Source organism: Pristiophorus japonicus, chromosome 1, assembly GCF_044704955.1.
Source record: "Pristiophorus japonicus isolate sPriJap1 chromosome 1, sPriJap1.hap1, whole genome shotgun sequence".
NCBI classification, from domain to species: domain Eukaryota; kingdom Metazoa; phylum Chordata; class Chondrichthyes; family Pristiophoridae; genus Pristiophorus; species Pristiophorus japonicus.
Genome location: NC_091977.1, coordinates 132253856 through 132276810, shown reverse-complemented (window position 1 = coordinate 132276810; position 22955 = coordinate 132253856). Strand labels below are relative to the sequence as shown.

Here is a 22955-nt window from a genome sequence, read left to right as displayed (position 1 = left end):
ATGGGAGGGAGGTCAGTTCGGTTCGGGTCGGGGGGAGAGAGGGAGGGAGGGAGAGGGAGGTCAGGTCGGGGGGAGGGAGGTCAGGTCGGATCCAGTCCGGAGGCGGGGGGGGGGGGGGAGCAGGTGTCGGGTCCGGTCCGGGGGGGGTGGGGAGCGGGTGTCGGGTCCGGTCCGGGGGGGGGAGCGGGTGTCGGGTCCGGTCCGGGGGCGGGGGGCAGGAAGCGGGAGTCGAGGCGGGTCGGGAGGAAGCAGGAGCTGGCCGTGGGAGGAACCTTATTCACGCAGCCCCAGTGAGGCCATTCGGCCAGGGCTAGGGGCTGCGGGCTTCGGGCCCCTCCCACACAGTTCGGCGCCTGGAGCTACTGCACTTGCGTGCCCACTGTAGCACGCATGTGCAGAGGTCCCAGCTCTGTTTTCGGCGCAGGGACCTGGCTCCGCCCCCTACAGCTCCTGCTGCGCTGAACTGAGGGCCAGAGGACCTGCAGGGAGGTGGAGAATATGGAGGGTTTTTTTAGGCGCACTTTGTGGCGCGAAAAACGGGCGTCCAAGTCGGGACTGCGCCGTTCCATGCGCGGCTCGAAACTTGGGCCCTTAATGACTTGACTAAAGAATGTGAATAGGATCAAACAGCTATACAGGACATATGACAAACTTCGCAAAGTTAATTTACTATACAACAGAAGCATTCATGGAAGTTTAAACTACAAAAATTAAAAGAAGTAGAGACAAAACATATTTATATAATTTTTTCAAAATATCCAAATTAAAAATTGAAGTACCTCCTGCTCATAATTCTTCTGTTCTTATGTAGGAAAGTATTTTCATCAACAGGGTTAAGGAAAGTCTTGAGTAAGCTCATTAAAATTACTGGCTACACAGTTATCAACCCCCCCCCCCGCCCCCCCCACCCCCATCAAAACTCCCCCCCACCCCCGCCCTCCCCATCAAAACTCCCCCCTTCCTGATCAAAACTCGCCCTCCGATCAAAACTCTCCCCCCACCCCATCAAAACTCTCCTCCCCCCCCTATCAAAACTCTCCTCTTCCACCCCCATCAAAACTCCCCCCCCCAATCAAAACTCTCCTCACTAAACAAAGCACAACCATCAATAATAAATAAAAAATAAAATTTAAGTCCTACCTTTCTAACTCGGCCCAGGGAGTCAGCGGTGCGGGAGGCCACTCGGCCGGGGATAGGTGCGGGACTCTCTCTATGACGTGCAGCAGCCCGGTGCGCGTCCTGAAGCCACTCGGCCTGGGATAGGGGCGAGACATTGGGTCCCACGCTGCAGAGGAGCTACTGCGCATGCGCAAAACCTTCAGTGCGCATGCATTGAGCTGCAGGCACTCTTTTAAGCGCAGGGCCCTAGCTCCACCCTCTAATTGAATTGCCACGCCGCGCCAAACCATGGGAGAGACCACAGAGCGGCCAGAATCCAGGGACAACTTTTTGGCGCCGTATTTATCCTAGGAGGTCGGCGCATCTCACGTGAGTACGCCGAAAAAACAGGTGGGCCAAATTTGGGCCCATAGTCTGGGTTCAACATGTCAGTTTGTTCTCTTGGATATAATCTGAACCCCCAGACAGTGTTGGTCTTGCTACACCCTACCCTCATCTACTTTAATCACTGATTGAAATTTACACAATATTCATCTGGAGAGTAATATTTAAAAAAATGGCATTCACAGTAAAATTATTTTTCTTATTCACTAGGTTTTTGAGGTAGTTGATTTCTCTGTGATTTTCATTGTGCGGTATTAATGTTAGTCTTCAAATCAATTTCATGCAACTAATGAAGTCAGTGTTTAGATGCGATCATCCAGCAGAAAGATTGTACAGAAACATTTTGGCAAATGATGCAATTAGTATATTTGTAGACGTCAAAGCTTGAAAAAAGCAGCACAGAAACAAGTGCATTAACCCCAAGAACAATGAATTCCCTACGCTAACTGCAATATTCTGTTCTGACTTGGAGGAAGCACCTGATGTTTAGAGTAATTAGTTTCAATGGGAATGACAGCAGTGCTCTCGGGAGCTTCCTCTGACCCCTAGCCTTTGATATGAAGAAAACATCACCAAGACAAAAAATCATAAAAACTTATTGCATAGTTGAACATTCTTCACTGTGGCAGTGATTTCAGAGTGACAGAAATGATGATGGGAAACAATGCATTAACTTAACCTATGGATGTGACATCCCTTTAGGTCTTGTGGATTCTTGAACATCTGATAGATTTTCCAGGTAATGTTTCAGGTGTTTTTACAACCTGGATGCTGTGTTTTTGCAATAAAATAAAAGGATATAATATATGTGTAACTCAGTGTCTTGTTGGGTATGTATATATTTATATATTGACTGCTGTGTTTCCACATAGAGTTTTGTGAGTGGTTGAATCCTAAGTGTAAGAAATCTGGTCAGGTTTTTTAAATAACATTTTGAAATAACATTTTGGAAAAATATGAACCTAATATTTTGACCATATTGCTCAAACATTTTTTTATGTTGAAAGAGCATCGTTGCTAAAATTTAAAGAAAGTTAAGAATTGCAAGGTTAGCTGGTTGGATCGACCAGCTATTTTGGTCGGGTGAGACCAATGGAGACTGCAGCATTTGTGTATATAACAGTAATCTTAAGGGGTGCTCAATTTAGGAGAAAACATGCTGCTTTCTCTGGTTGCAATTTTCGATTGTTATTTCTTCAAGTAGTCACAGACGTATTTGTGATGAAATAATTCACATTTATATTCAGGGTAGGCTACAGCAAACAGTAAATTAGGGATTTTTCTGGAAGCATTTTTTGACTTAGAAATTTAATGTTACTTCTCAAGTCACTGATGATTTTTACACATTGAGTTCCTAATATATTTCTACAGCATGATAAGATTTTTGTGCTAATTGATGGGTATAGTAACTCCAGATATTGAAAACTATTTCACACCTAAAGTTATAGTACTGAAATGCTGATGTGTGTTATATCCTCAGAAGGTTAGTGGAGTTGTCTTGTCCAAGTTTTCAGTAAGATGGTTAGTGTTATAATTGGCTGATAAGAAGGCCTGAGCCTAAATATAATGCCAACATTCGATTTCGCAGTATCCTCAGTGAAGATCTGTCACCATTTATGTTGACTTTAGTGACAATTCTCTCGCAGTGAAACTCGAGGGAAATCATTACACTGTTTATGCCTCTGCCTTGTCGGACAGAGTTATCCTGTGATATTTTAACGTATTTTCTCCTGCATGATGGCATCTAGCTGAGGTTAAGGCAGAACAAGTCCCTCTGTAATATGGTGACTGCATTTTACTCACTGAAACAGAAAAGAAATCTGACAATTAGGTGTATGGAATGTCAGTGAAGGGACATGTGCAAGTAATCAGCAACTTCCACAGGGAGAGCTGTGCTAAGAGGCAGATTCTTAAAAATTTGAGGCTTTTAGTGGCCACACTACAGGAAAAAAAATCAATATGGTAGAACTAAGGTTATATGGTGGGGGAGAGGAGCAGAAATCAATATTCTAAGAATGTACCCTTTTCTTTTTTTCCCTTTCTACTCAGAATTGCTAAGATCTATTTTTTTAAGATTTTTTTAAGACCATTCATTACAATGGTCATATATTGTACTGAATTACCTTATGAACTTGATATGTGCTATATTCTATTATAATTATTTTTCCTGATGATTCAAAATATGATGCATGTTTATATGGTTGTATGTACATTATAGCATAATAAATGATTGGCAGTGATTCAGTTCAGCAAATCTGATGACATCCAAAATAGTGAGCATTTTATTAGTAAAAATTTTATTTTTTTTTGTCCACAAACTCATGTATTTATATTCTGAAGCAGAAAACTTTCTTGAGTGTATTTTGAGGATGTTATATATCTTGGAGTTCAGGTAACACTGATTAACCATTTGAACTTCACTGTCTCTTTGTTTCATGTCTTCTGACCCCCTCTGTCTTCTAAAACATTGCAGCCTGTGCATAAGTTATTACACTGCACACCTTCTGAACAATTTTGACTACTTGGAAGTTCTTAAAAATTAAATTGTTTACTAAGTTTTCAATTCTGTTTTATTCTGAAATTCACAATACTGTAAAAGCACACATAATGATCTTATGATGTCCAATAGTCCCTGCAAGAAATAGCAGTTCTGTGGGTAAATACTTACACCGGGAATTTCCTCAGGGATTCTCCCGATCAGCCGTCGTAACTGCAAAAGATCAACGGAAACCACAGATAGATGCGGAAACTGGGTTGTTGCCGAGGCATCTTCTGCTGAAGTTAAAGCGGCCGATCGGGAGAACACCGGAGAGAATTCCCTATTGCTTGATTGTTTTTTAAAATGATTTTAACTTTTAGATTTAAAAAAAATCTTACCCAGCATATCCTTTATTTTATCCTGTGAATGCATTAGGACAGTAGTAATATTGATTAGGAATAGAGAATCCCTATGGAGAGCATCTGTTCTATAACACTAGCAATGGAAAAATGATCATGGAAGCATTTTTGATTCCTCAGTTATTTACTGTGTTTGAACAATAAGTCTGATTAGAATACTGCCCTAAAAATGAAGCTGATGTAAAAATGTTCTTGCGTAAATACATGTTTGCTAATACATTTGTGTAAAATGTCCATCCATCTGGGAGATGGGGAGGACACCTAGTTGTTGGATTAAATGAAGTGGCATTGTAAGCATGCAGTTACTTCTACTGTTACATTGGCACAAGTACACACACAATAAATCTGGTTATATGCAACAGTATTAATGAAATTTTAGAGATGAGGGAAACAATCTTTTGCAAATGGTTAAAACATTTTAACCCATAGTATGCAGTAAACTATGACTCATCAGTATCCTCTGTACAAGTACCCAAAAGTTAAGCAATCCCAAATGGCTGTCTGCATTACAAGTATGCAAACGAGTTGGTGGTCCCAATGATGATTTTTTTTCTTCTTTGTGTTAGGCATGGAACAGCAGTTCTTATGCCAGCTCAATGTCATTAGTGTACAGATGGAGTATGTGACCAGTGCATTGTAAGCTGATCTGTCAAGCTTAACAAACAGCCCACCTTGTTAACATTCCTTAAATCCTGCATTAATAACCCAAAGTAAATCCCTGAACACACACTCGCTAGACTTTCCTCTTTGTTAACATGATGGATGAGGTTACACCCTGGAAAATAAAATAACAACCCCTCCCCAAATAAAATGAGAGGCAAAAAAATGTAGGTTTTATTGCTGTTGCTTTTCTGTCTCCTCAACACATGAAAAGAAAAAACCCTCTGATTTCCACACTGTTTATGCTTTTTAAATAAGATAAAGTGGATGCATGGCCATTGAATAGTGGTTTATAGAAAATAAAAATGGGGGTATATTCTTACAGCCATTTTTGTGCTGCCTTATGCCATGTAGAAGGTTAAACCTTAGACATTGAAGTTGCTTTGAAAGCTTCCCCAATAGTTCAGCAAGTTTATCACTCAGTAGCTCAGCCATACAATGCAGTAAGAACCCAGTTTGATGCCACATCTGTGCTAGGATGACTGACCTTACATGGAGTGCCAATACAGATGCTATACAGATGCTACAGTTAACCCCTGCGCCCACGGGTTAGTGTTGAGAAGATCAAGCCAGTTTCTCACACTTAAACACTAATTAGAAATCTCTGCTGAAAGTGTGTGAAAATGAACATCGGATGAGGATTCTGCTGCATTCTACCTGAGGTTGAATAGCCTGTTAAAGCTCAATGCCGCGGTTCCTACATGAGTAATAGGCACCTGATGCACTTGAATCCAAATCCCAGACAAATATTGGTGAGAAAATTGAGATATCTTTTCTGGACAATTTTTTGCAGCTGATCGAGTCATATTCTTTCTGCATTCTCATTAAAAAAAAAAGACAGTGGGCTGAAAATCTCCAGCCCCAATGGCAAATCTGGGATACAAATCAGTTGCAGAAGGACTGACTAAGATGGGATTTCTGACAGCAACTGGTAACAACGATCCTGGGGGAAATGGGGGAAGAAACAGCCGGGGCCTCAGAAATAAAATTTCAGGAATGAAAACATAAAATGCAGGTCAGGCAGCATCTGTAGAGAGGGAAACAGAGTTTCAGGTCGATGACCTTTTGTCAGAAATCAATCTGAAACGTTAACTCTGTTTCGCTCTCCACATATGCTGCCTGACCTGCTGAGTATTTCCAGCATTTTCTGTTTTTATTTCAGATTTTCAGCATCCGCAGTATTTGATTTTGTAATAAAATTTCAGGTTTCTATTGTGAATGGAGATAGAGCTAACTACAGGTAATTACAGATCAGTTAGTTTTATTTGCTGTGCTAGGGGACATTTTAGAATTTGTTAATTAAAGATAAAATTGAAAAATTTCTAGATGAAGAGGAAATAATTAGAAGCAGCCAATGTGGATTTCAATAAGGAAAATCATGCTTGAGAAACCTGATCGAGCTGTTTGAGGAGGTGACAAATTTGGTGGGCGGGTGAAATGCAGCAAATGTGGCATAGACTTTCAGAAAGCCTTTGACAATGTACCACACAGAACACTATTGAAAACGATGAAAGGGTACAGTAGTAGGGAAAGGTAGCAAGTAGGAGTTCAGGGCAGTTTCTCAGAATGGGTGGAAGTAGCGAAAATCCACGGGGTTTGGTTTTGGAACCGCTTCTGTTTTCCTCATGCCTCTGTGAAGCACATTATGATGCCTTTCTATATTCATGCTACGATAGAAATGAAAGTTGTTCACATCAGACATGTGGAAGGGTCAGACCATGTAGGGATTGTAAATGAGGACAAAGATTTTGAATTCAGTCCATTGTGGGGCAGGAAGCCAATAGAGGTCAGCTAGGAGAGTAGTGAGGGCAAGTGGGACTTGATGTGGGACAGAATGTAGACAGCAAAGTTTTGGATGAATTATTGTATGGTGGCGCTCAGGCAAAGGAAGCGAAAAAGAGTGATGATAAGAACGTGGATAATGGTTGAATTATATAGGGAAATTGTTTAAAAAAAAAACACTTAAGATAAACCGTTCAGAGACTGACAGTGCAGTTTTAACTCCCCCCCCCCCCCACCCCCCGATCAGCAGGAAAAAAGTGGGGAGGAGTTAAAATGGAACAGCTCCATTTCCTGCACCGTTCCCGCCGATTTGCAATTTTAATACCGCTAGTTTTTGCAGCGGATGAAGCCCACACTGCACTGCGGTCGGAGTCTCATTAATAAATGCAAATCTGTGTTTCATTCATACATGGGACCCCGATGGTAATTTGAACCCACTCCTGAGCAGGACAGCTAAAAAAAAATTCCTTAATGGCTCCCACAGTACTCATGCTACTCTGGGCTCTACGAGGAAAGTCTGGGCCTCTGCTGCCTCAGGCTACTCCATTCTCCAGCCATGAGATCTTCGGAGACCCACCCCCATTATCAGCCTTTTTCTGATGCCGGCAGGCTGCCTGTTTGTCACCCGATTTTCATCCTCTCCTGCGGGCCAGGCTGCCGCTATCTGCCAGTTGACCGACAGGAGTCAAATGAGCCTCAGCAGTTAAAATCTTTTGGACCTCTGACTCTCACTCTCGAGCAGGATTGGCATCCATTTCCATTGAAGTTAAAATGGGTTCAAGTCCCACCCCAGAGACATGAGCACAAAAATCCAGGCTGACACTCCAGTGCAGTGCTGAGGGAGTGCTGCACTGTCGGAGGTGCCGTCTTTCAGGTGAGATATTAAACCGAGGCTCTGTCTGCTCTCTCAGGTGGACGTAAAAGATCCCATGGCACTATTTGGAAGAATAGCAGAGGAGTTATCCTCCTGTGTCCCAGCTAATATTTATCCCTCAATCAACATCTAAAACAAATTATCTGGTCATTATCACATTGCTGTTTATGGGAGCTTGCTGTGTGCAAATTGGCTGCTGCATTTCCTTAATTACAGCAGTGACTCACTTCAAAAGTACTTCATTGGCTGTAAAGCGCTTTGACACGTCCACTTGTCGTGAAAAGCACTTTATAAATGCACGTCTTTCTTTAAAATTGGATCTTGAAATTTATTCTGCCTCATAGATGATTTTGATTGTGTGCTCAGGCCAAGTAAGTGTACATTAGCATCTCTGAGCTGCTTTGCACTTTTGTGTATTGTATTTCACTTTCCTCTTTATTCAATAATGTAGTGGTTATGTGACTGGACTAACATTCGAGAGAACGTGAGTTCAAATAGCAGTTTGAGAATTTGAATTAATTTTTTTTAAATCTGGGAAATAAAAAGCTGATATTAGCAAAAGTAACCATGAAGCTACTGGTCTGGTGTGGGCCACGCCGGGAACCATATTGGTAAAGGCCAAACAAGGCGTTCTTTACCCACGTCTGAAGCAGGTGTTAGGCCATTAACGTATGCAAATAAGGAGCCTAACACCTGCTTCTGCTCCCTCATGAAACTTTGGTTTAAATCTGAGGCAGCCAGCACCAGTGCTGCTTGTCCCCCAGAAACCAAAGCTAAACATCATGGAATTTTAAAAAGTGAAGTACTTACCATAATCACCGGCACTCCCGGTCCCGAGATCTCTGACCCTATGCCCGACTCCAACCTCCAGGCCACCCCCACCCCCCCATCATTCCTCGATCTCTCCCCAACCCCCTCACCACCCCGGCCCGACCTTCTAGCCCTACCCCCCAACAGCATTCCCAACCCCTCAACAATACTCCAGGCACCCCCAATCTTCTTCTTTGACCCTGGCAGCGACCTCCTAACCCCACCCCCCGACAGCACTCCTGACCGCCCCCCCCCCGCCCCCCCACAATACTCCAGGCCCCTGCGATCTTTTTCCTTGGCCCCAACCTGCTATCCTTCCCAACCCCCAACAATATTCCTGGCCCCATGATCTTCTCCCCCGACCCCCAACAGCCCTCTGATCACACTCCGAGACTCAACCGTTCCTCCTCCAGACCCCCGTGATCTTCTTCCCCATTCACTTACCTGAAAATTGGTGCACAAACCTGTGCCAGCTCCCATCGCTGCACCACCTACATGATAATGAGGTCCGAGGCCCAAACTCCCAGGCTCCTCGGACCTCCCCATTTGAGCGCGGCTGTTAGCACTCTGCGGGTAGACACTACCAAATTTCAAGGCCAATGAGAGTTACCACTAAATGAAGGCAATGAGATCGATTGTCTTAATTGCTATCTGAGAATGTGAAATGCAAAGGAAATCAGACACAGATGGGAAGTATATGAGGAGACAGATAGTAACATTATACAAGAATAACTAGATATCTTGACATTCACTCTTTTTCTTTAGTCAGGAATAAACTGAAAGTACACAGGGTTATTTTATTAGCTCCAGTGCAACAAGAAAGGCAAGAACTACTGGCTTTAAATACATTTGGCAATGGTAAAGATAGGCACTCATCTATACTTGGTACAAATACAGTTTATTTAAAAGTTGTAGCAGTGATTGGTAGATTGTTCTCTGTAGTTAATGGCTAATAACATTGCCAGCAATAATTAACCCTTTGAATGGGCTTGTTATAATTATGATTGGTTGTGACAAACTTTAGTATATCATATCAAGTATGTATTTTCCTCCTGCCATTTTTATATTTTCTGTCTGCTCTTATCAATCCCTACACCCCTCCCCCCAAAAAAAACACATTGAGTTCTCCATGTAATAGAAGGAAAAGATTTTCTACACTGTACTGTTCTTCCATGACTGTGCATGTATTTGCAGACTTTTTGCCCTTCCCCCTCCTGTCAAATTATATGCATTGCTGAATTCTATTCAGCGGTCAGACAAGGAACTTACTAAACTTGCCATAACTGTAACAACACTGTGACTCAAACCTGCAACTAACTGTTGGAATAAAACAAATCTGTAACTGCTGAGATACTTGGTCACTTCCTGTCTAATTAAATGTAGCATCTGAGAAAGTGACAAAAACTTAAACTGAACTATATTTAATTTGTATTTTAAATGTATTTCCACTGTGTGTGGTATACCATTTAGGAACATTTTGTGTATGTTCCTACTGTAGAGACGCTTACCGTCGCCCATCTCAAAGTATGACTCCCTGGTACTCGGTGGTACAGCTGTATTGTGATAAATCTAGTAGGTTTGCTATCATGTTTGTGACTATGACTGGACTGAATTGAAATGTAATTTTAATCTTCTAACAGTAAATAAAACAAGTTTTAATACTTGGGAAAACGGAATTGTATAGTCTACAAATACTGACTGTAGTTAAAGAGCACTTAAAATCCTTGGACTAAATGATCCGTGGTGTGTTTTAATGCCTCATAACTGAGGGCTTGGTCACTTGTGTCACTCAAGAGGCAGTGGTTTATTTATCACCTGAAAGCTGCTGCCAGAATTTGTTTTATTATTATACCCATTTACTTCGGTTTTTTTGTAACGCAGTTGACAATGAGTACTGAGTGAAACGAAACACCACAGATTTTGTACTTCCAATTACTCAACAGCAATCAACTGTATTAAAAACTTTATTTCAGGTCCGGCTTTTCCAATGTTAGGTTTTGCGCAACTGTGAATGGGCCGCGCACTCAAAAAATAATTAGGGGGAACATTGGGTGGCACCGCCCGTTTTCGGGCTTCATCGAATTTCTAGGCCTATGTTTCTAAAGCTTATAATATGCATTTTAATTAAAATTCTTTTTCCTCTGTTTTCAACAACAACAATAAATCCAATTGTTTTCATGTGCACACGTAACAATATGCAATAATGCACTGTGAAAGCTGCATTTCAATAAGTTTTGAATAAATGTTGTTAATTTATATCTTTTAATAGGCTATTCTGATTGAGAATGAAGAACTACCCAAGATATTTCTAGATTTTCTTAACATTCGTCATCTTCCTTCTTTACCAAAAGTTGAAAGTTGTGGGTGAGTTGAATACTTACTTTGAAATGTACATCGATCACAGCACATATGCAAACTCCTCAGGAGATATGCTTTTTTTCAGTTCTACAGACAACAAAAGCAGTTTATTACGGTGTAGTAAATAATATAATAGAGTCCACTCTATAACAACAACAACTTGTGTTTATATAGCGTCTTTAACATAGTAAAGCGTCCCAAGACGCTTCACATGACTATCAGAAAAATTGATACCAAGCCATAGTAGGAGAAATTAGGGCAGATGACCAAAAGCTTAGTCAAAGAAGTAAGTTCAAAGGAGGATAGAGAGGCGAAGAGGTTTAGGCAGGGAATTACAGAGCTTTAGGATCTAGGCAACAGAAAGCATGGCCATCAATGGTTGAGCGATTATAATTAGGGATGCTCAAAAGGGCAGAATTAGAGAAGCACAGATATCTTGGGGTTTGTGGGGCTGGAGGAGATTACAGAGATAGGGTGGGGAGAAGCCATGGTTGTTGTCATCTACTCTATATGTTCGAAGAGAACAAGGCTGAAATCAACTGAAATGAAACAAGTGCATTTTTTTTGGTCATTAACCTCTCCAATAAACTCTACATCTGCTAAAAAGTTCACGTACGGCATCAAGTTAGCAGACATGACAGCATACTTTGCATACTATGAAACAAGGTAAAATCACCTGACTGGAATTGGGGAACTGTAGAAGTTTACAGTGCAGAAGGAGGTCATTTCCCCCATCATTTCTCTGCTCTTTGCTTGGGTGATCCAAAACTAATCCACCACCCCACGCTCTCCTCATAGCCTTGTAACCTTATTTTGTTTCAAATAATGATTCAGTGTTTCCTTAAAAGATGGCATGTTCTCTGCGGCAACCATTCCAATCTATGGGCTAGAATTTCAAAAAAATCCCAAAATACCACTAAGATTTAAAAATTACCGTGGTGAAAAATTCCCCCCAAAAAAAGGAAATAATTCCGCCCGGCAAAAAAAAATGGACCTTACACCCCGATTCTCGGCGGAAAACGCGATCTTCGGCTGATCGAGCGGCTCTAAAACGAAATGTGTGGTAATTACGAAAATTTAGACCGAGGCTGCATGTTGGGCCTAGGAATGGGGAAAACACAAATATTTTTTCCAAAAGACATAAAATTAAAAAATCAGAAAACATTCTCAGGACCCTTTTCAACTTAATCGCTATAAAAGAATTTTAAAATAATTATTAAAACCCCTTTAACTTACTTTTTTTGCAGGGCTACCGCCCAGCTCCCGCTACTTCTCATGGGCGTTTTTTTTCTACTTACCTACGGGTCACCGCTGAGTCAAAACTTGGGCATAACGGTTTTTGGTCGTTGCACGTCGGCGGTCCGCTCCCCAGTGGTATTTCCAAACCTCAGGCGGAATTCTCTCTGGAAATTTTCGCCAACCCGGTTTTTGCCCAAACTGACCAATACCGCCGAGAAACTGGGCAGAGATGCATTGGAAAATCCAGCCCCATGTCTTTGTCACTTCCAGATTCGACTATTCAAATGCTGGCCTCTCATCCTCGAAGCTCTGTAAACTTTAGATCATCCAAAACTACCCATATTCTACCCTGCACAATGTTCCGTAACCCATCACTCCTGTCCTTGCTGATATACATTGACTCACGATCTCCCAACATCTCCAATTTAACATTCCAGTGCTTAGGATCTAGATGGCTGAAGGCACAGTTGCCAATAGTGAGCCAAAGGGCGTGGGGGAATGTATAAGAGTTCAGAGTTGGAAGACCATAGAATTCTGGGAGGGTTGTAAGGATGGAGGATGTTGCACATGTAGGGAAGGATAAGGTCATAAAGGGATTTAAGCACCAGGATGAAAATGTTAAAATTCAAAGCATTGGTAGACTGGAAGCCAATGTAGTTTAGCGAGCAAAGGATTGAAGGATGAACAGGAATTGGTGTAGATTCAGATATAAGCAGCAGCTTTTTGAATGAGCTCAAGTAATCGAGGGTGGAAGTTGGGAGACTGGCCAGGAGAGCATTGGAATAATTGAGTCTTAAGGTAACAAAAGCATGGTTGAGGGTTTCAGCAGCAGATAAGGTGAGTCAGGGGTAGAATGAGCGATGTTAAGGAGGTGAAAGTAGGCAGTCTTTGTGATGGAGAGGATAATGAATGGGAAGCTCAGCTCAGGGTCAAATAGGATGCTGAGATTGCTGAATAGTCTGGATTAGCCTAAGACAGTAGCCAGGGATGGGGATGGAATCGGTGATGAGTGCAAGAAGTTTGCGGAAGGGGCAGGAGGCAACAACTTCAGTACTTCCCAATATTTAATTGGAGGAATTATTGGCTCATCCAGTACTGGATGTCAGACCAGAGACATTGGAGGGGTCCAAAGAGATGTTTGTGAGGTAGACCTGGGTGTCATCAGCATACATGTGGAAGCTGATGTCATGTCATCAGATTATGGCACCAAGAGGTAGCATGTAAATGAGAAATAGGAGGGGGGCCAAGAATAAATCTTTGGGGGACTCCAGAGATAATGATGCGAGGGTGGAAAGAAAAGCCATTGCAGGATATTCACTGGCTCTGGCTGGATAGGTAAGAGTGGAACCAGATGACGGCTCACCCAATCAGCTGGACAATGGAGAAGAGGTGTTGGGGGAGGCTGGTGTGAACGAACATGTTAAAAATTGAAAAGAGGTCGAGAAAGATGAGGAGGGAAAGTGCTCCACAGTCACCGAGGATATCATTTGTGATTTTTAACAGGAACATTTCCATGCTGTGGCAGGGGTAGAAACCTGATTGGAGAGGTTCAACATAGATTTGCGGGAACGACAACACGTTCAAGGACTTTGGAGAGGAAAGGGAGGTTGGAGATAGGATGGTAGTTTGCAAGGACAGAAGGGTCAGGAGTGTTTATTGTGAGGAGGGGTTTCATGATGATAGATTTGAAAGGGAGGGAGACAGTCCCTGAGGAGAGGGAACCATTTACAATGTTAACTAGCATGGGTGTGGTCTCCAGTTTACTGGGAATAGGGTCAATAGAGCAGAAAGTAGGTCTTGTGGACACGATGAGCTTGGCGAGGATATGGGGGGAGATAAGAGAGAAACTAGATAAAGATGTGAGTTCAAGCTTGGGCAGGGGGAACCTAGGGAGCAACTTGGTTTGATTGGCATGGGGAAGAGAGGGATGTAGCAGAGGCAACTGAATGGATGGTCTCAATCTTGGTAACAAATAATTCTGTGAGCTCCTCACACCTGTTCTTGGAGGTGAGGATGGAGGAGGTAGGGGAGAGGGGTTTACGGAGCAGGTTTGTAGTAGAGAAAAGAAGCCAGGGTTATCTTTACATTCTAGGATGATCCTGAAGTAGTGAGCAGTTTTAGCAGAGGGGAACAGGGCCTTATAATGCTTGATATGGTCCAGCCAGATCTGGCAATGAATGGTTAAACCAGTTGCGCGCTACATACGTTCAAGTCTACACCCTTGGATTTAAGGAATCGAAGATAGAGGCCATACCAGGGAGAATGACCAGGGTGGGAGAGAGTAAAGGATTTACTGAGGACAAGGACATCAAAGGTGGAGGGAGGGTGTGACTGAACAGCTGCAGAAGTATCATGGCAAATGAAAGGGCCATAGACTGGAGAGTTGGGAGTTTGAAAGTGCCGTTATAAGTGACTATGGGGAAGAGCTTTTTTCCAGGCGCGGACGCAAAAGGAAGTAGGTGAGAATGCCGTTCAAAATATCACCGTCTACATTAATTCAGTATCTTAATGTATCATTTGGCATTTGTGCATTAATTAATTTATAAGTAAATTCTGATATAGTTTTATTCTGTAAGAACTGACCTATTGATGTGATGATATATTGGAAAAGAACATGGTAGGCACCCCATGTGACATCTGATAAACAATATACCACAGTTGGTGGTGAACTATTAAATCTGAGCATAATAGCCCACACACGTATATGGGTACATGGGAAACTTGCCTGCTTATGGAAACTGCCTTTTTGCCATGAACACAAGTGTTGTGAGAGAGCCCAGATCATAACCAGTCCGATTAAAATTCTTGATCAGAGCTGCAACTAAGATGGAAGGATGGTTTGCATCACTGCCAAGCTGCTTTGCCTTTGTGGAGGTGACATTTACCTTTCATAAGAGAAAGACTGTAATGTCCATAGATAATAGAGCTGTGTTAAATGCTGAGCAGCCTGGGTAAGATCTGTCTCTCTTGGTAATAAAGTGACTTTCCATCTCCTACCTATAAAGGTAATGGAGAGATTGACCAAAACAAATAAGAAAAAAAGGAAATGATTAAAAGGAAAACAAAATGAGAAAAAGGTAGAGAAAACAAAAACAAAATCAAGTGATCAAATGAAAATTAAGCAGTTTGGGTAAGTTTTTCTCTTTCAAACTGTAAAGATAAAGAAAACAATAGGACGCAAGAAAAAATCTGTTAAAGGAAAATGTGAACAGTAAATCTCCAGAGTCATACCCACCAGCATGCTTTACTGAACTCCTGGCAATAATACAAACTCCTAATAAGAGTTTGCAAGTTCACCTCAGGCTGTTTTGGATGAGCAGGGAACTATTCAACAATTAGTTATGGTAGATCAACAGGAAAGAGTTTTGACTTTGAGGAGGTGTTACTACCTCAGCGCTCTTGTCAAAGGATAGTGGTTGTGGGACAATTAAAAGTCTGTACAGAAAACTGACGTATCAATTTATTAAATTTCTGGCTAACTTTCAGTAACTATATAGGTATATATAGTGGACAAAATATTAAGTACAATATTAATATATCAAAATAATTTTTATTTTTAGCTCCATTGATGACTATGAATCTGAAGAATTCAGGTAAGACCTTTATCAGGATATATAGGACTACAACCCATTTAAAAAATGTTTCCTGTATAATGTTTCCTACAATGCTATTTTGGACTATAGTTTTAACCAATATTAGATCATTAAAATAAAAGTCAAATTTTCTAGGAATTAAAAAAAAACATTTCTTCAATCTACCTGTTACTTTGAGAACGAGGACAACAGTTGATAGGAAGCAGAAGTACAGAGCCACACATATCTCATCAACACACTCTCCACCACCAGCACCATCTTACTAGTGTTAAGCAACCTTTAAAGCATTGAAAATCAGTTTGTTCTGAAGTCGCAAATGTCCAGTGACAATCAATGGTCACAGGAAGTGAGATACTCTGACTATATTAAAGGGTTGAAATTCGGTTGCTAACGCCTGCTGATAACGTCGTGAGAGTTAGGTGGTTGGGAATGGCGCTTGGTGCTGTTCATGCCTGACGCGAAGAATTTCGGTGGTAATTTTTTACAGATGTTAAAAGCTAACATACCGGCGGCTAACGCCATGGAAATCATGACGTCAGCACGCGTGCAACACTTCCTTGGCGCCCTTCTCGCCACATTAATTTTTACTGTCTCACTTAACAGTTGGCGTCGATGACGCCTGAAAAAGTTGGACTGCACAAGGGCGTTATTTAAAGAGAGTTGCAGCCAGAGCTCAGAGGTCTCAGTCAGTGCTGCATTTGATGCTCACACAGACTGTTAGCATGGTACTGTTGTTGACTCGACAGATTGACTACTAGTATCTGGGACACATTGTTGCATTCCATATCGAGAACATTTAAAAGTTGCATTTCGCTGTGACCTGTGCCAAGTGATGGGGGCAGTGATGGCACAACACGTTGTCCTGCGGCGCCGACTTGAAAGGCACCGGCTGCAGAGACAGCTTATGGAAAATGTGGATCCTCCCCAGAGGAGAGGCCCCAAACAGCGTGGCAGGAGGCCGTACAGACACAGGGTTTACCGCGCGCATTACTCTTATCTTGAGATGTCCGAGGAGCAATGCTTAAGAAGGCTGAGGTTCCGCAAGGAGGTAATCACGGAGCTTTGTAACCTCCTGCAGACATACCTGGCAGCTGAAATCGGCACCAGGACCTCGCTGTCAGTGGCAGTGAAAGTGACAGCAGCACTGAACCTCTATGCTACTGGCTCCTTCTAGTCTCCTGTAGGCGATGTATGCAACATCTCGCAGTTTGCAGTACATTGCTGCATTCGCCAGGAGACTGACGCTTTCTACAGCAAACAAATTCAGCATGTCAAGGGGAGATCGGGATGAGCGACCCGTGGCTTTGCCAGGATAACGGGCTTCCCCAGGGTTCAAGGAGCCATTGATTGTACGCATGTGGCATTGAGGGCCCCACTCCACAATGGAGAGATCTTTCGGATTTGCAAGGGATACCACTCCCTCAACGTACAGCTGGTCTGCGATCACAGGCAGATGATCCTCACTGGCAACGCCTGCTGTCCTGACAGCTGCCATGATGCCTTCATCTTAGAAACATAGAAACATAGAAATTTACACCGCGGAATGAGGCCATTTCGGCCCATCATGTCCACGCCGGCCGACAAAGAGCCACGCGGCCCTCAGTCAGCAGCCCTGAAGGTTACATATAAACCTATGAACAATGGCAGATGGGTAAAGAGCATCCGGCCCAACCAGTCCTCCCCACACAACTGCGATACTCTATGTATTGCAACATTTTATACTCCAACCCAACCAGAGCCATATGATCTCTTGGGAGAGCCAAAAAAACTAAACCCAGGCCAATGGGGGGAAAAATCTGGGAAAATTCCTCTCCGACCCATCCAGGCGATCGAAACTAATCCAGGAGATCACTCTGGCCGTATTAGATTTCCTGAAGTACTTACCATCGTATCTGTGACAGCCAACAAGAGGTTATCCAGTCTAGTCCCACTTACTAGCTCTAGGTCCGTAACCGTGCAGGTTACGGCACTTCAAATGCCAATCCAAGCATCTTTTGAATGTGAGGTGTTTCTGCCTCTACCACCTTTCCAGGCAGCGAGTCCCAGACCCCCACAATCCTCTGCGTGAAGAAGCTTCCCTTCAAATCCCCTCTAAACCTTCCACCAACCGCCTTAAACCTATGCCCCCTCGTAATTGACCTTTCCACCAAAGGAAATAGGCCCTTGCAATCTACTATATCCAGACCCCTCAAAATGTTATACACCTCAATGAGGTCTCCTCCCAGCCTATCCAATCTATCCTCATAACTAAGATTCTCCATTCCAGGCAGCATCCTCGTAAATCTCCCCTGCACCCTCTCCAATGCAATCACGTCCTTCCTATAATACGGCGACCAGAACTGCATGCTGTATCCCAGCTGCGGTCTAACCAGTGTATTATACAATTTAAGCATAACCTCCCTGCTCTTGTATTCTATGCCTCGGCCAATAAAGACAAGCATTCCGTATGCCTTCTTAACCACCTAGCCTGCTACTTTCAGGGATCTGTGGATAAGCACTCCAAGATCCCTTTGTTCATCTGCACTTCTTAGTGGCCTACCGTTTAATGTTTATACCCTTTTCTTATTAGCCCTCCCCAAGTGCATTACCTCACACTTCTCTGAATTAAATTCCATTTGCCACTGTTCTGCCCACCTGACCAGTAAATTGATATCCTCCTGCAGTCCATGACTTTCCTCTTCAGTATCAACCACACAGCCAATTTTAGTTTCATCTGAAAACTTCTTAATTATACCCCCATGTTCAAATCTCATCATCATAGACAGTCCCTCAGAATCGAGGCAGAATTGCTTCCGCTCTTAAAAATGAGTCCTTAGGTGGCTGAACGGTCCAATACGAGAACCACAGTCCCTGTCATAGGTGGGACAGATAGTCGTTGAGGGAAGGGGTGGGTGGGACTGGTTTGCCGCACGCTTTTTCCGCTGCCTGCGCTTGATTTCTGCATGCTCTCGGCGATGAGACTCGAGGTGCTCGGCGCCCTCCCGGCTGCACTTCCTCCATTTAGGGCGGTCTTTGGCCAGGGACTCCCAGGTGTCAGTGGGGATGTTCCACTTTTTCAGGGAGACTTTCAGGATGTCCCTGTAGCGCTTCCTCTGCCCCCCTTTGGCTCGTTTGCCGTGAAGGAGTTCCGAGTAGAGCACTTGCTTTAGGAGTCTTGTGTCTGGCATGTGAACGATGTGGCCTGCCCAGCAGAGCTAATCAAATGTGGTCAGTGCTTCAATGCTGGGGATGTTAGCCTGGTCGAGGACTCGTCTGTCCTCCCAGGGGATGTGTAGCATCTTGCGGAGGCATCGTTGGTGGTATTTCTCCAGCGACTTGAGGTGTCTACTGTACATGGTCCATGTCTCTGAGCCATACAAGAGGGCGGGTATTACTACAGACCTGTACACCATGAGCTTGGTGGCAGTTTTGAGGGCCTGGTCTTCAAACACTCTTCCTCAGACGACCAAAGGCGCACTGGAGGCGATCTCGCCATCAATATCTGCTCTTGTTGATAAGAGGCTCCTGAGGTATGGGAAATTCAAATCTAGATCATTAATGTACACCACAAAAATCAAGGGATCCAGTACTGAGCCCTGCGGAACCCCATTGGAAACATCCTTCCAGTCACAAAAACATCCATCAGCCCATACCCTTTGCTTCCTACCTCTAAGCCAATTTTGGATCCAACTTGTCACTTTGCCCTGGATCCCATGGGCTTTTACCTTCGTGACCAGTCTGCCATGTGGGACCTTATCAAAAGCTTTGCTAAAGTTCATTTACACTACATCGTATGCACTACCCTCATCGACCCTCCTGGTTACCTCCTCGAAAAATGCAATTAGGTTGGTCAAACATGATCTTCCCGTAACAAACCCATGCTGACTGTCCCTGATAAATCCTTGCCTTTCTAAATGTAGATTTATCCTGTCCTTCAGGATTTTTTCCAATAATTTTCCCACCACTGAGGTTAGGCTGACAAGCCTGTAATTACTTGGCCTATTCCTTTCTCCCTTCTTAAACAAGGGTACCACATTAGCAGTCCTCCAGTCTTCCGGCACCATGCCTGAATCCAAAGAGGACTGGAAAATGATGGTCAAAGCCTCTGCTATTTCCTCTTTTACTTTGTTCAACAGCCTGGGTTGCATTTCATCCAGGCCTGGGGACTTATCCACTTTCAAAGCCACTAAACCCTTTAATACCTCCTCTCTCACTGTGTTTATTTCATCCAGAATTTTACACTCCTCCTCAATAGCAGTATCTGCATTGTCCCTTTGTAAAAACAGGCACAAATTATTCATTAAGAACCATACCAACATCTTCTGCTTCCACACACACATTACCTTCATGGTCTCTAATAGTTCCTACCCTTTCTTTAGTTATCCTCTTGCTCTTAATGTATTTATAGAACATCTTTGGGTTTTCCTTGATTTTACTTGCCAAGAATTTTTCATGTTCTCTCTTAATAGTTCTAATATCCTTTTTAATTTTACCTCTGAACTTTCTATATTCCTCCAGAGATTCTACACTATTTAGCCATCGGTATATGACATAAGCTTTCCTTTTTATCTTTATCCTCCCCTGTAAATCCCTAGACATCGAGGGAGCTCTAGAATTTTTATTCCCATCCTTTTTCTTTAAGGGCACATGTCTGGCCTGAGCCTTCCGGATTTCCTCCTTGAATGCCTCCCACTGGTCCGACACTGGTTTACCTTCAAGTAGCTATTTCCAGCCCACTGTGGCCAAATCACTTCTTAACTTAGTAAAGTTAGCTTTGCCCAATTTGAGACTTTTATTCCTGGTTTATTCTTGTCCTTATCCATAACTTCCTTGAATCTGGCTGAATTATGGTCACTGCCGCCCATGTGCTCTCCCACTAATATCCCTTCCATCTGCCCAGCTTCATTCCCCAAAACTAAATCTAGAACCACCCGCTCGTGTTGGGCATGTTACATACTGATTAAAAAAGTTTTTGTGGGAGAACACTGTGCCATGACTCTTCAAGCCACTGCATGAAGGCTGTGGCTGGCTCCTGGGCGACAAAGAATAAGGTGTGGCCCCTGGCTGATGGCACCCCTCCGCAATCCCATCACCCCTGCCTAGCAGCACTACAACACCAGCCATACCACAACCCTGGCCATTATCGAGCAAACTATCGGGGTTCTGAAACAGCGTTTCCGCTGCCTAGAATGCTCTGGAGGGGTATTGCAGTACTCTTCTGATAGAGTCTCCATGATCACCATTGCCTGCTGCATGCTGCACAACCTGGCCATTATGAGCGGCCAGACATTACCACCAGCGAGTGTATTAGGGATGGTTTTCTAGACCAATATGTCGAGGAACCAACTAGACAGCTGGCCATCCGAGACTGGGTGATGTGTAATGAGAAAGGACTAATTAGCAATCTTGTTGTGCAAGGCCCCTTGGGGAAGAGTGACCATAATATTAAGATGGAGAGTGACATAGTTAATTCAGAGACTAGGGTCCTGAACTAAAGGAAAGGTAACTTCGATGGTATGAGACGTGAATTGGCTAGAATAGACTGATGAATGATACTTAAAGGGTTGACGGTGGATAGGCAATGGCAGACATTTAAAGAGCACATGGATGAGCTTCAACAATTGTACACCCCTGTCTGGAGTAAAAATAAAACGGGGAAGGTGGCTCAACTGTGGCTAACAAGGGAAATTAGGGATAGTGTTAAATCCAAGGAAGAGGCATATAAATTGGCCAGCAAAAGCAGCAAACCAGAGGACTGGGAGAAATTTAGAATTCAGCAGAGGAGGACAAAGGGTTTAATTAGGAGGGAGAAAATAGAGTATGAGAGGAAGCTTGCTGGGAACATAAAAACTGACTGCAAAAGCTTCTATAGATATATGAAGAGAAAAAGATTAGTGAAGACAAACATAGGTCCCTTGCAGTCAGAATCAGGTGAATTTATAATTCGGAACAAAGAAATGGCAGACCAATTGAACAAATACTTTGGTTCTGTCTTCACGAAGGAAGACACAAATAACCTTCCGGAAATACTAGGGGACCGAGGGTCTAGTGAGAAGGAGGAACTGAAGGAAATCCTTATTAGTCAGGAAATTGTGTTAGGGAAATTGATGGGATTGAAGGCCAATAAATCCCCAGGGCCTGATAGTCTGCATCCCAGAGTACTTAAGGAAGTAGCCCTAGAAATAGTGGATGCATTGATGATCATTTTCCAACATATCGACCCTGGATTAGTTCCTATGGACTGGAGGGCAGCTAATGTAACACCACTTTTTAAAAACAGAGGGAGAGAGAAAACAGGGAATTATAGACTGGTTAGCCTGACATCAGTAGTAGGGAAAATGTTAGAATCTATTATTAAAGATGAAATAGCAGTGCATTTGGAAAGCAGTGACAGGATCGGTTCAAGTCAGCATGGATTTATGAAAGAGAAATCATGCTTGACAAATCTTCTGGAATTTTTTGAGGATGTAACTAGCAGAGTGGACAAGTGAGAGCCAGTGGATGTGGTGTATTTGGACTTTCAAAAGGCTTTCGACAAGGTACCACACAAGAGATTAGTGTACAAAATTAAAGCACATGGTATTGGGGTTAATGTATTGACGTGGATAAAGAACTGGTTGGCAGACAGGAAGCAGAGAGTCGGGATAAACAGGTCCTTTTCAGAATGGCAGGCGGTGACTAGTGGGGTGCCGCAGGGCTCAGTGCTGGGACCCCAGCTATTTACAATATACATCAATGATTTAGATGAAGGAATTGAGAGTAATATCTCCAAGTTTGCAGATGACACTAAGCTGGGTGGCGGTGTGAGCTGTGAGGAGGATGCTAAGAGGCTGCAGGGTGACTTGGACAGGTTAGGTGAGTGGGCAAATGCATGGCAGATGCAGTATAATGTGGATAAATGTGAGGTTATCCACTTTGGTGGCAAAAACACGAAGGCAGACTATTATCTGAATGGCGGCAGATTAGGAAAAGGGGAGGTGCAACGAGACCTGGGTGCTATGGTAAATCAGTCATTGAAGGTTGGCATGCAGGTGCAGCAGGTGGTGAAGAAAGCAAATGGCATGTTGGCCTTCATAGCTAGGGGATTTTAGTATAGGAGCAAGGAGGTCTTGCTGCAGTTGTACAGGGCCTTGGTGAGGCCTCACCTGGAATATTGTGTTCAGTTTTGGTCTCCTAATCTGAGGAAGGACGTTCTTGCTATTGAGGGAATGCAGCAAAGGTTCACCAGACTGATTCCCGGGATGGCAAGACTGACATAT

General features: G+C 43.2%; 1 protein-coding gene across 5 annotated transcripts in view; it reads left to right on the top strand.

Moving 5' to 3' along the window:
* LOC139265813 (sorting nexin-24) overlaps positions 1–22955 on the top strand; it is a 291009-nt gene that overhangs the window by 249110 nt on the left and 18944 nt on the right. For all 5 annotated transcript variants that reach the window (XM_070883268.1, XM_070883286.1, XM_070883276.1 and 2 more), the window contains 2 exons: positions 10797–10891; positions 15685–15717. In XM_070883268.1, coding sequence (XP_070739369.1) covers positions 10797–10891; positions 15685–15717 — 128 coding nt within the window. The remainder of the gene's footprint in view (positions 1–10796; positions 10892–15684; positions 15718–22955) is intronic.